The 12784-nt window shown below is 47.6% G+C and overlaps 1 protein-coding gene across 3 annotated transcripts in view; it reads right to left on the bottom strand.

The window, feature by feature from the left end:
• PPP2R2A (protein phosphatase 2 regulatory subunit Balpha) overlaps positions 1 to 12784 on the bottom strand; it is a 106729-nt gene that overhangs the window by 82454 nt on the left and 11491 nt on the right. The window contains exon 1 of one of the 3 annotated variants that reach the window (XM_074285436.1): positions 2277 to 2406. The exons of 1 other annotated variant lie outside the window; for it this stretch is intronic. In XM_074285436.1, coding sequence (XP_074141537.1) covers positions 2277 to 2391 — 115 coding nt within the window. In that variant the 5' untranslated portion in view covers positions 2392 to 2406. Of the gene's footprint in view, positions 1 to 1390; positions 1617 to 2276; positions 2407 to 12784 lie in introns of those variants that run through there. One more of the 3 variants, XM_074285439.1, reaches the window with a different exon arrangement.

Genomic DNA, 12784 nt, shown 5'->3' with positions numbered 1-12784 from the left:
CAGAATCCAAAGGGCCAAGCAACAGATGTAATTTACCATCTTGTGCAACAGTTTTAATTTTACTAGATTAACAAGGCCAAAAAGCAACGTGCTTTTAGCAAAATCTCAAATTCAGTCCAAAACATTAAAAAAATAGAAATACAAGCTGAAGTGCAAAAATCCATCTGGATTTCAGGATGAAGAATTAGTTCAGTCTGTGATATTTCCATCTTTCACGTTGCTATAGATGGAAGAACAGTGAACAAAATTTGTGAAGGCAGAGAAAGCAACCAAATTAAATGCTCTATTCCCATTCTCTTAAGTGAGAGAAATCCTTCAGACCCAGGAAATTTACTGGGGGAAAAAATGTAGTTTCCTTTTTTCTCTGAACTTTTGTTAAAAAATGTGCCCCATATCTAGGTCCTCTCAGTTCTCCGAGCGGGTCGGAACGGACTGGAATCAACCCCCGGTGCTTTCCGACCCTCCTGGACGGAACTCCCGGCCCCGGCTCCTCAGCTGCGACCCTCCCTCCGACCTTGCAAAGATAAGTTTCCCATGGCTTTCACCCTCCCACTCCCGGTCCCGGGGGCTTGGCCTCGGCTTCTCCCCTCTCCCACCGAGGCACGGGAGCGTCCACGGCAGCGGGCAGCCGGGGACCCCGGGGCCTGCACGCGCCGCCCCCCGCCAAACAGAGCCTCTTCCCTGCTCCCGGCGGGAGGCCGGGCTCCCTCCCCGCTCCGGGGTCCGCGGCGGCTCTGCACGCACGCCGCCGTCGGGCACTTAGTAAGCGCCGGCGGTGTGCCGGCGGCGGGCCGGGCGATGGGCTCGCGGACGGCGTGGAGGCGGCTGCGGGACCCTCGGCTCGGGAGGGGCATGCACGACCTCGACGTGCAGACAGGCCACCCGGGCACGCGCTCCGGGGCGCTTTCTGCGCCTCAGTTTCTTCCTCTGCAAAACGAAAGGTCCCGGGGGACACTACCCGGCCTCAGTCTCCGCGTCTGTAAAATGACCCACGACCTCTTCCGGGCGCTCGGGAGTGGTAAAGGGGAGGGGAGCGGAGCGGAAGGCCCGGAAGCCGCGGCAGACAGCCCCCCACGCCCATTCGTGCCTCCAGGCCGGGCCCCCGCGTGTCCCGCTCCCACTCCCCCTCCTCTTCCTCTTCCTCCCAGACTAGCTACGGGCGCGGACAGGGCTGGGGGGAGGGGAGCACACCCCAGGGGGTCCCCCTCCCTTCACCCCTCCCCCTCCTCTCGGGCCGGGCGGGGTGGGGGAGGGGCGGGGGCCGGCGCAGCCCGGGGGGTCCCCCGCGGCCGGGCCCGAGCCTGAGAAGCGGCGGCGCCGGTCGGTCCCGTCAGGTCCCCGCCCCTGAGAGGTCTCGGGGGGCCCCGGGGCGCCCCGCTCCCGCTCTCACCTGCCATGGCGCGCGGGCGATGGAGGCCCCGCCGGGCTACTCAGGCTCTCCGGGCCGAGGCCGCCGCCCTCCCCGGGCGCGGGGGGCCCCTGCGGGCGCGGGCGCAAAGCGGGGGGCGGCGAGGCCGGGGGGCGGCGGGGCAGGAAGGCGGGGCGGCGCTCCGGGGCTTCCCGGCTCTCCTTCTTCCCCCCGGCGACGGCACCGGCGGCTGCGGCGGCGGCGGCGGGCGGCGAGCGGCTCCACTTTCAAAATGGCGCCGGCTGGCCTGGGTGCTTACGTCACTCGGGGGCGGGGCCGGGAGGGCGGGAAGAGGCGGGGCTAGCGGCGTGCGGAGCTTCCCCTATCCGCCCCTCACGGCTGACGCACGCACGCACACGCTCAGCCGCTTCTCCCCCCTCCCCGGGGGCCCAGCTCTGCCCCGCCCCCTCTGCCCGGCCGGTGAGGCGGCTCCCGGGGGGTGGGCGAACTGGCGCCACGTCTGGCCCGGAATGAGGGTGCAGCTCCGGGAGCTCGGGCTCCTACCCCCTGCGGGCCCGCCGGGCCCTGGCACGGCGCCAAGCTCCTGCTGTGCCGCGGAGGATTGGAGACCGAGCCTGCCCTCCAGGCGCTTCCAGTCTAATGGGGCCCTGCTTATCTACGGCTGGGTGCAAACAGCTGGCTATGCCCACGGGGGGGGGGGGGGGGGAGAGAGGGAGAGAGAAAGTTTAGTCGGGACTGCAGGACACCGGGAGAGGAAGGAGGGGGACGGCTAAGAGTCTGGCCGCAGCGTGCTGGCTTCCCGGGAGGCTCCGCTTTCCGGCCCCCCCCTTCACACGGGCCGCCGCCTCCTTCCCCAGGCAGGCCCCTGGCTTCCGGGGCCGCCGCCCCCTCCCGGGCTGAAACTTACCGCGGTCTCGCCCCTCCGGGCCTCGGTCCGGCCGGTGCAGAAAGAGGGGCGCGGGATGCACCGCCCCCGGGCCTCTGAGCCGACACGGGCCCCAAAATCCGTCTGCCTCCTCCATACAACCCCGCCGACCTTCTGGTCCCGGACAGCCCCAAGTGAGCCGGCAGGGCCTCGGCCCGGGGTGGGGGCGAGTCACTGCCCCCTCCCCAACCCCCAAGTGCCCGCTGCGTGACCCTGGGCCCGTCACTGCACCTTTGCCTTAGTTACCTCAAACGTAACACGTGAGGATCACACGACGCCGTATGTGTAAAAGCGCTAGAATAAGCTGGTGTATAACAGGTGCTGAACTGCTGGTGGTAGGAGTGATGCTGGCAATGGCAGTGACGGTGGTGACCATGGTGCCAGCGGTAGCTACTGATACTAGCACTTGTCTGGCCGTTGCCGTCCGTGCATTGGAGCCCAGTCCCGGCGAGTCAGGCGCGGCTGACCGACATCGGGGCTCGGAGCGCCTGCCCCGGTCCGGCACAGAGTCCGCAGGACCACTTGGGGCCTCGTTCTGAGCTAACTCCCAGCGCCCTCTCCCATGAGGGGGCCCTGCTGGGCAGCCCGGGCCAGGTCTCCCTGGGGTGAATTCTAAAGTCCCCGAGAGACCCTGAGCGTCCTCGCACCGCTGCAGCGGCGGGAGTAATAAGCCTTGAGGTCACAGACAATTCCCACTTTACATTCCACCAGGGCATGTGTCGCTAACGTTATTCCTTAATTCTGACTGCGGCCTTCCTGCTGGATCTTAAACGAATCCAGGTTCCGTGAGGGCAGAGCCCGCTCGTAGGCCGGACTGGATTTAGAGCCAGAGAAGCGGCCGTAGCACCCCCCTCCTGGGGGGCCTTGCCGCGAGCGCCCCAAGATCCTCCTCCGCTGAACAAGTACAGAATCTCCCCTTCGCCGGGCAGCTTCAGCAGGCTCTGGCCAGGCTGCCCGGAATGGGCTGGCAGGACCGGTCACCTCTTATTTTTGTTTCTGAGGCAGTCCGGGGGAAGCGACTTGCCCAGATTCACACATCTCACAAGTCCTGCCCACTCCAGGGCCACGTTGCTGCCCAGAATGTCACCTTTTTAAAACAAAAACAAACCAGGAGGTGTGCGGCAGCCCCCCAGGGAGCGGGGCTGGGCTTCAGCTAGAGGAGGAAAACACTGGGAGCCCGGCAGACTGCTGATGGGAGGGTGAAAGGTCAGGGGCTGAGAAAAGAGCCGCCGCCTCCGTGGATCGTAGAACGAGAGCCCACGGTGGCTGCAAAGCCCAGGCACGGCCGCCCAGGAAGACAGAAGAAATGGAACAGAGGGGGGGGAGAGGGGGAGGTAAACCCCCCCCACACTTTCATGTGGAACAGCCTCCCTGTCCGTGAAGACTCAGACCTTCAGAAGGCACTGCTGGCCCAGCGGGTAAGGCATGGGCATCGGCCGGAAATCTGGAAGCTCGAGCCGCCTGCCCATGGGTGTGGCGAGGGGTGTCTGCGGAGCCGGCGCTCGGCTTGGCACTTCTGCTCCGGACCGTCCCACTACAAAACAAGTCTGGGAGAAGTTACACAATCCCCTCCCTCACCTGAGCGCCTTCCACACCTCCCTCTCGCATCACCTCGTTCGGCAGCTCCCTCAGACTCATTTTAAACAGCCTTGAATCAGAACAGCTACAGGATCACACCTTAAGCCGGGTTATTTTTTCCCCTACTTCTACATTATCATTCCTCACCTTAAAAACAACCCAAAAAAGCCCAAGTCTGCACATTCAGCACAGAAAAGGGAAAAATCAAAAGCCCCTGCCTCTCCCTCTCCTCCCCTCCCCCCCCTGCAATTACTGTACTTCCTAGGGTGGCTCCCGGGATGTCTCCCTATCCTTTCTCCTCAGCCAATCTCAGTCGGTCTATTCCAAATCCAGCTCCACTCATAATAGATCATAACCTAATTTCAGAGACAGGATAATCCGGTCCTTAATTTTTTTTTTAATGATTAACAACGTTTTCCCGTGACAGTGGTCATCATCTCATTCAGTCCTAACAGGGAAAGGTAGAGCAGCCAGTCTCCCACTGCAGAGGTGAATGATATTCTTGAGCTACATACTGTCACTACTGCCCCTTCAGCCATGTTCCGCGGTTCCCTGTCGTCAGTCACCGTCCCTAAGCTAAACAATATAGGTCTTTCTGGCTTGCACCCACCCATCCCCACCAATATCCCTTTCCTACAAGAAATGTTTAGTTCCACTGGGAAGTGAATGTAAATTGTTAGCACTAATGTCTATGTACCCAGGTTACTCATACCTTCGGAAGGTAATAATTAATGTGCAACAAGAAAATTGGATTTACACACATATATTATATCTAGGTTATACTGTAACACATGTAAAATGTATGGGATTGCCTGCCATTGGGGGCAGGGAGTGGAGGGAGGGGGGGATAATGTGGAAAAATGAATAAAAAAAAATTAAAAAAAAAAAAAAAAGAAATGTTTAGTTCCAATCCCAGAGGGTGCATCCTCTTCTCTAAAACTTTTCCTGTCCCATCCGAGCTTCTAATAACCCTCTTCCCTTCCCCCCCCCAAAAAAAACAAACCCTCCATGTTACTTCATATTTGCTTCAAATAATCTCTTTACGGTATGTGCGCATTGTTCCTGGAGAGAACACAACACCCCCCCCTTTGTATAAGAAGGGATTTCTACCCCACAACAATGAACAATCACAGAAAGCCCAGACATCCCCCCTGAATGTTCAAAATGTCAACTAGTCGTGAACAGCTACATAATACATTTGAGAAGTTGGTGATGTTTCGGACATTAGAGGAAAAGCATATGAGACCGCCCAGAAAACCTCTGGAGCAGATTGAGTCCAATTAAGCCACGAACCAGGGTGGAAGAATTCCAGTTTGGGGGATTCTAGCCAGGCCCCTGAGAGGAAATAGCTTGACTTTCATCAGAGATACAGCCATCTCAATGAGACGGGAGAAGTTGGACCAGTAGGAGACAAGGAAGCGAGCCAGAAGCAATCTTCACCCAAAGAAAAGAGAATTCCAAGAAGTGTTCCCCTTCCCCCTGAGAAGGAGGCTCTATGTCTAAGACATAAAGCACTGAGTTCAGTCTTGCCATGATCTTGTGAGGATTGTAGAAGGGTCCGCCAAGCTTTGAGAACTGGGGCATTTTTGAACTGAGTAAATCGTTTGCCGAAAGCAAATTAGAAAGAGCACTGAACTTGGAATCAGGAAGACATCTTCACAAGTTCAAATCCAATTTCAGATGCCAGCTGTGTGGCCCTGAACAGGTCACTTAACTGCCTCGGTTTCTTCATCTGTAAAATGAGCTAGAGAAGGAAATGGCAAATCACTCCATTATCTTTACCAGGAAAAGACTAATTTGACATCATAAAGAGTCATGCATGGCTGAAATGAATGAACAACATGAGATATTATTAGAAGAAACCCAACTCCTTCGGGTTACTCCTAGAATCCCAGCCCTAAGAGTAATAGCCAACCATCATCCAAAGACCCAGCTTATCAGTACAAGTGGGAATGGGCAACATGTGACCAAAGATGATGCTACATTTGTTTTCCCAGGCTTAAAATGGTGCCTGGAACAAAATAAATGCTGGAAATACTCAAGTTCATATTTAATGGCTTCCACAAAAGTCTGGTTCCCAATCAGTCTTTCCAGTTTTACTTCATATAACTCCTCAAATACACTCTCCCTTCTAGTTACATTAACCATGAAGCATTGGCTATATAGTATTTTCTATCTCTGACCTTTATATTAAGTGGTCCCTATATCCGGCATTCCCTCTCTTTTCTCGTCAACTAGTTTCCCTCAAAAGCCCAGATTAGCAGCCATCCCATACTTCTTACCCAAAGCTTTTCCCAATCCTAGGATCCCCATTAACTAGAAAGTTAGCACTCTTTCCTTCATTGTGTATTACTTTGTATTTAGTTACATACATAAATTATCTGAGAGTCAATCTACCAAGGTATATTCAAAAACGATAAATATATAATTATAAAACTCAATGATTGGAATAGTTGGAGGAATATTCTTGATCATAACAGTATAATAAAAATATTATTATCTAAACACCATATCAAATGACTAAGGAGATACTTTATAGAGATAGACAAAATAATTATAAAATTTGTCCTGAGAAACAAAAGGCTTAGATTAATGTATAAGTTAAGTCTGCCAAAAAGTTAAAGAACAATTAATTCCAATGTTATATGAACTATTTGGGTAAATAAGCAAATAAGAATCCCTACCAGATTCCTCTTATGACACAGAAGCTGACACCTAAGCCAGGAAGAGCCAAAACAGAGAAAGAAAATTATAAACCAATTTCCCTAATAAGTATTGAGAACCAAAAGGCCTAGAATTGGAAGAGAAACAACAGCTATGAGAGGAGGGTAGTAGAAATAGTAAAGGAATAGTATTTCCAAATCCAAGATCATAGTATAGTTATCTCCAAAATTCATTGGCACTGATTAAAAAAAAAAAAGAAAGAAAGAAAGAAAGAAAGAAAACTAGGTCATTAGAGAAAGAGGCAAGAGAGACAGAAAGAGAGAGTTAGTGAATCACAGTTTTAGCTGAAGAATAGTTTTAACTAAACACGTGATCATGTGATCACAAAAGATTAAGTAAATACTTCTGATTACATCAAAATTTAAAGTTTTTGCAAAATCAAAGTCAATGCAACTTGAATAAGATGGGAAGTTTTGTTTATAATTTACCTGCTTGTGTGCAGATTATGTCCACCTAGTAAAATGCAAATTCTGTGAGTTCAGGGACTGCATCATATGTTATGTGCCTAGGACTATATTATGAACCCAGAAGTCACTTAATAAGTTATATTCTTTCCACGCTATTCCTTTGTTTCTTTTTACACTAGCCTTGGCTAAGGAACAAAAAGGAAAGCTCCTTACATAGATTATGTATATACATATACACATACATATACGCATGTTATACCTGTGTGATGCTAAATGAATCACAATCTTTCTGGGCCAGTTTCTTCCTTTCCAAAGTTAAAAGAGTCTAGCACTTAAATCCATGCTCCTACAGAGCTAGGAACTGTAGGAACTGATACTTGCAGTCTTCTAGCAATTGTCCAAGGCTATGCCCAGACTAGGGCTCCCTGAGATGATCATTATATATTATGAACTTAGCCAGCTAGGTAGTTTAATGGATTAAGGGCCAGGCCAAAGGTCAGGAAGATTTATCTTCCCAAGTTTAAATCTGGCTTCAGATATTTACTAGCTATGTGACCTTGGGCAAGTCACTTCACCTTATTTGCTTCAGTTTCCTCATCTGTAAAATAAGCTGGAGAAAGAAATGGAAAACCACTCTATTATCTTTGCTGGGGAAAAAAACAAATGAGGTCATGACATGAAGAGTGAACACACCTGAAAATCAACTGAATAATACTAATTATTACCTTAGTTAGGTAGCATTTTATAATTTGCAAAAGATCTTTTTTCCTATTATACAAATATTTCCATTTTACAAAGGATGGGATTAAATCTGAAAGATGATCCGATTTCTCTCTGAAGAAGTAATGGACCCAGTCTTTCCTATCTTTTAAATCCAGTCTTCTTTCTCTCAGATTTAATTGCCTAGCCTTGGCTAAGGAACAAAAAGGAATGCTCCTTACATAGATAAACTCCAGAGTCTCTGCTGCCACACCCAGAGGAAAGTTCCCTTTGGTAAAATCCTTCCCAGCAATCTCTAAGGTTTCTGGATTCCAAAGAGGCAAATCCAAGATTGCACACAGAGTGGTTCACCCCTTCCCCCTAACACACACACACACACACACACACACACACACACACACACACACACACACACTTTTTGCTGAGGGCTTAGCCCAGATCTACTTGAATCTATGAGAAGACAGACCAGAAAGGTGAGCCTGAACTAGAGCTACCAGAGACTGAAATGATAAAGATAATGGCAAGACTGAGACAAACTAGACTTCGATTCCACTTAATAAGCATTTATTTAAGCACTAGGGCTAGGGTCTTTGTAAAGACACTTGAAACAAGGGCCGAGTCCTGGGCTTTGGAAGAACCCAGGGGAGGTCCAGTTGTTCAAAGAAACGTATTTGGTGAGCTCCCTCTCCCACATCCGTAACAACAATCCCTGACTTTCACCCAATATCTCACCATTTTCTCCGAGTGTCCTTTGGAGATGTGGAGAAGCTTCTCAGAATCGGGCTTTTAAACACAAAGGAAACTAAACAGTACTAAAAAAATAAATGTCGCCTTTTCTCTCTCTGAAATGAGGCTTCCTTCCATTGAGTCAAACAGCTTCTCACCTTGTCTTTCATATCTGCCTTCTCTGCAATGACAACAATCGACTACCATCACTTCTATTCCATATGAGTGTAGAACCGGGGCAAAATTCTTTTCAAAAAGACTCCTGGCTTTGCCTTTGCAAAGTCCAGGGTCCAGAAGTCTTAACTGCTTTTGGCATTTGTGCAATGGAAAGAATGAGTTGATATCCAAACCAAGGAGCCCATGTTTTTAAATTAAGAACTCCTGATCTTTACAATATTGTTGTTCAGTCGAGTCAAACTCTTTGTGACCCTATTTGTTTTTTTTTTTGTTTGTTTGTTTGCCCTTTCTTTCTCCAGCTCATTTTACAGAGGAGAAGACTGAGGCAAACAGAGTGAAGTAACTTGGCCAGGGTCACACAGCTATTAAGTGTCTAAAGCCATATTTGAACTCAGGAAGAGGAGTCTTCCTGACTTATGAACTGGTACACTATCCACTGTACCTCCTAGCTACCTTTGTAATAACTTATAATTTTGGGAACATTTCGTTTTCTTTTTCATTTTTTTTTCCTTTTTGAGGTGATTTTTCTTGCGCAACAAGATAATTGTATAAATATGTATACATATATTGGATTAGACATATATTTTATCATGAAAAATAAAGCATAAATCATACACACACCAAAAAAAAGGGATATAGAATCCATTTTACAAAGGACGTATAGTGAGATGAAGTGATTTCCTTAAGGTCACACACTTTAATAAGTTCCGAGTGCAGTACCAGTGTACTAGTGATGAGAGATTAAAGAGACCTCAACCCCTATCACTGGCACTGACTTCAAGTCGCATCTATGGTTAAAATCCCCCTGGGGCCCACAACCAGAAAGGAAAGTGGAATTGGAGATGAAACTGGGAGCTGTAGGTAGATTAAAGAGGCAAAGTGATAAGGCAAACCCATAATCAAAGCCATAATTATTCTGGCATACATGGTGGGACTCGCCAGGGCAGGGCAATGGCATGGGCAGTTTTCCATCCAGATTTTCTATGGAGATCTTCACATTTACCACTTATGTTCCCTAAAAATTACTTCAGGATTTGGTGAACAGTGAAAACCCAGCCTAAAGTACTACAACAGTGATACAGGACACCGACAACATTTGTGTTATGGACTTCTTGCATGATACTATGAGTTGTTCTCTTTGTTTTGATCCAAAGGGATGGGATTTGACCCACAGATCCTTCCTCGATGGTACTCCTTCCTCTTTTCCCGAGTCCCCTCTGCCCAATCATACCATGCTCTTCTATGTAGTCTACGTATGTGTCTCAAGTATGATATCTCTCCTATTAATTCAATTCCAGAAAGAAATTTAGCATATAGCGAGCCTTGGGCTTGAGGTCAGGAAGATATGACTTCAAATCTGGTACCAGATGCCTACTCGCTGTGTAGTCCCAAGCAAGTCACTTAAGCTTAGTCTGCCTCGGTTTCCTCATCTGTAAAATGGGGATAATAATTTTTACTTGCCAGGGTTGTTGTGAGGATTAAATAAAGTATTCAACAATTCTTTTTGCACACCTTAAAGTGCTGTGTAAATGATAGTATGATAGAGTACGCTAGGGCTCCCACCTTCTGGTGCCCACCACCCAACCAGAAATTTCTTGCCAACTCCTGCCAATTTTACTTTTGCCATATTTCTTCAATATGACTCCCTTGACTGCAATCACCTGGGTACAGGCCCTTATTTCCCCCACATCTGTACTACTGCAATAGCCCGACAATTGGTGACCCTGTCTCAAGTCTCCCCATCCCCACTCCACTCCACTCCTTCCTCCCTAACTCTAAAACTGATCATCCTAAAGCACAGAGAAGACCATGTCACCTCCATGCAATTAATTGCATTGGGTCCCTGGCAAATATAAAAGCTCTCTTTCCATGCTTCTCCCCCCTGGGACACTAGCTTCTTTGCCCCCCCCCCTTTTTTTTTTTTTTTTTTTTGCTGCACAAGACACTTCATTTCCTGATTCTGGGCATTTTCTCTGGTTGTCCTCAATGTCTGGAATGTTTTCCCCTCCCATCTTTGCCGCCTGACTAGTCTGGCTTCCTTCAGTTTCCAGCTAAAATCCCACCTTCAATACGGAGTTTTTCCTGATTCCCTTTAATGTTAGTACTATTGCTCAATGAATTATCTCCAAGTGGACCCACACACATCTTGCCTGTAACAGTCCTTTCACGTTGCCTCCCCTATCAGGCTGTGAACTCCCTCAAAGCATAGACTGTTCTGTGTTTATCAGCTATTTTTTGTATTTCTAGCATGTAACACAGTGTCTGGCACATAGTAGGTGCTTAATAAAAGTTTCCTAGATAACACATTTCCTAGATAACACCCTTTATGTCATCTCCTATTCATAGATCATTGGAAATATATATATACATATATATATATATATAAAACATACTGGAATGAATCAGGCTTCTCACTGATAAAAATGCAATACTTCCTTCAGTGTTGCTTATTGCATTGATACCTGTCCATCCTGGGTCACTTCTGTCCCTCCCTGGGCCTCCAAATGTGCCACGAACTTCACCTAAAATGCTGGGGAAACCACTTTGGATACTAATGCTTTAGTATCCTGAAGGTATTGATGTTCAAGGTTAAATAATGAACCAAGATGCCATGGGAGAGTGGTTCCATTTACTGCTTATTGAATAATAATAATATCTGTAAAGTTTCGTGTGTGTGTATGTGTGTGTGTGTGTGTGTGTGTGTGTGTGTGTGTGTGGTGTGTGTGTGTGGCGTTGTCAACCATAAAAGAACTATGGAAATGTTAGCCATTATTATTACTGTCCTAAACTCTTATACAACTTCCATTTTCGGAGACTTCCTTCTTTGGTAGATTACTGACTGCTCTTAAATAGAATGTATTAATATTCTTTTCCTCCCTACAGGTTAAGTTCAATAGTTTTTCTTTCTAGTATAAAAATTATCTAGTGTAATCTTTAATTTGCTTGTTAAAAGTTCAACAGAGTTTCCCCGACTTTGTAAGAAGTCTTAGCGTATAAGTTGTTGTTTCCTGCTTTTCTTAAGGTCATACCCTCGTGGGATGTTCTACTGACACCTCAAATTCTAACTTATAACCTCTCCTCCTAAACTCATACTTCTCTCTAACTTTTTCTATTGATGAGAAGGGATATCATTTTCAGTAATCAAGGTGCAAAACAATATTCAGTTTGACTCACCATTCCATTTATATCATATACTTAATTACCTGTGAATGTATTATACCCTCCAGGAGAAAGTAAGCTCAAAGAGGGCAGGTACGATTTCATATTCACAGTGCTGAGCACATAAAAAAGTACTTTTACCAAATGCTTGTTGGTACATTCTGGATAATCATAGATCTAAACTTGGGAGAAATCTCAGAAGCTCTCTAATTCAATCCTCTCATTTTAAAAATGAGGAAATTGAGGCTCTGGGGGTTAAATGACTTTTCCCAAAGTCAGGTAATAAATGCCCAGGGATAGGATTTGAACTGAAGTCTTCTGAATTGGGAATCAGTGAATTCTCCACTGTATAAGAATCAACACTGAGCAAAACTGTCCTCCTTGAGATAATAGCTGCCTCCCAAGGTTGTTGACTATATGCCAAGACCAAGCTGCCCAACAGACTGATCAAGAGTTAAGACAAACCTATACTCTGGCCAATCGATGCTCACAAATTTCAAGGCTAGTTAGCCCCTGGCCAATTAGTGTCCCCCTAACTTTCAAGGACCGACCTTAGTGCTAAGCAGTAAACTTTCTCTGTATAAAGAGAACCAAAAGCTTTGAAGCAAATTCCCAAGAAACATGAATCTTCAGTGACTGGGGCAGGGAGGCTTCAAGGAACGTTAAAGTTAGTTTGTGGTTCAGTCTTTTTTCCTGATCATTTTTTCATAATTTGAAGGTTTTGTTTGGGACTTCCTATCATCTTAGGATGATGGCACCTGGGTAGGTCATATTCTTTATGAAACCCCATTCAGACACAGAAATTATGGATTGGCCTCTTCACCATTTGCTTGCAGGGGGTGGTGATTATTGCCACATAATAGGGATTGAACAGAAAAAGACTTTCCCAGGCTCTGATTATCTCCCTGGCCCCAGGACTGGATCCCTAGTTCTTTTGACATTGAATGACTAGAACAGACCATAGTGATGGAGATTGTACAAATGTGCTTTCAAAAGAGC

This window comes from Sminthopsis crassicaudata, chromosome 2 (genome assembly GCF_048593235.1).
Source record: "Sminthopsis crassicaudata isolate SCR6 chromosome 2, ASM4859323v1, whole genome shotgun sequence".
Lineage (NCBI taxonomy): Eukaryota > Metazoa > Chordata > Mammalia > Dasyuromorphia > Dasyuridae > Sminthopsis > Sminthopsis crassicaudata.
Note: the sequence above shows the minus strand (reverse complement) of the source record. Positions and strands in the feature narration are given on the sequence as shown.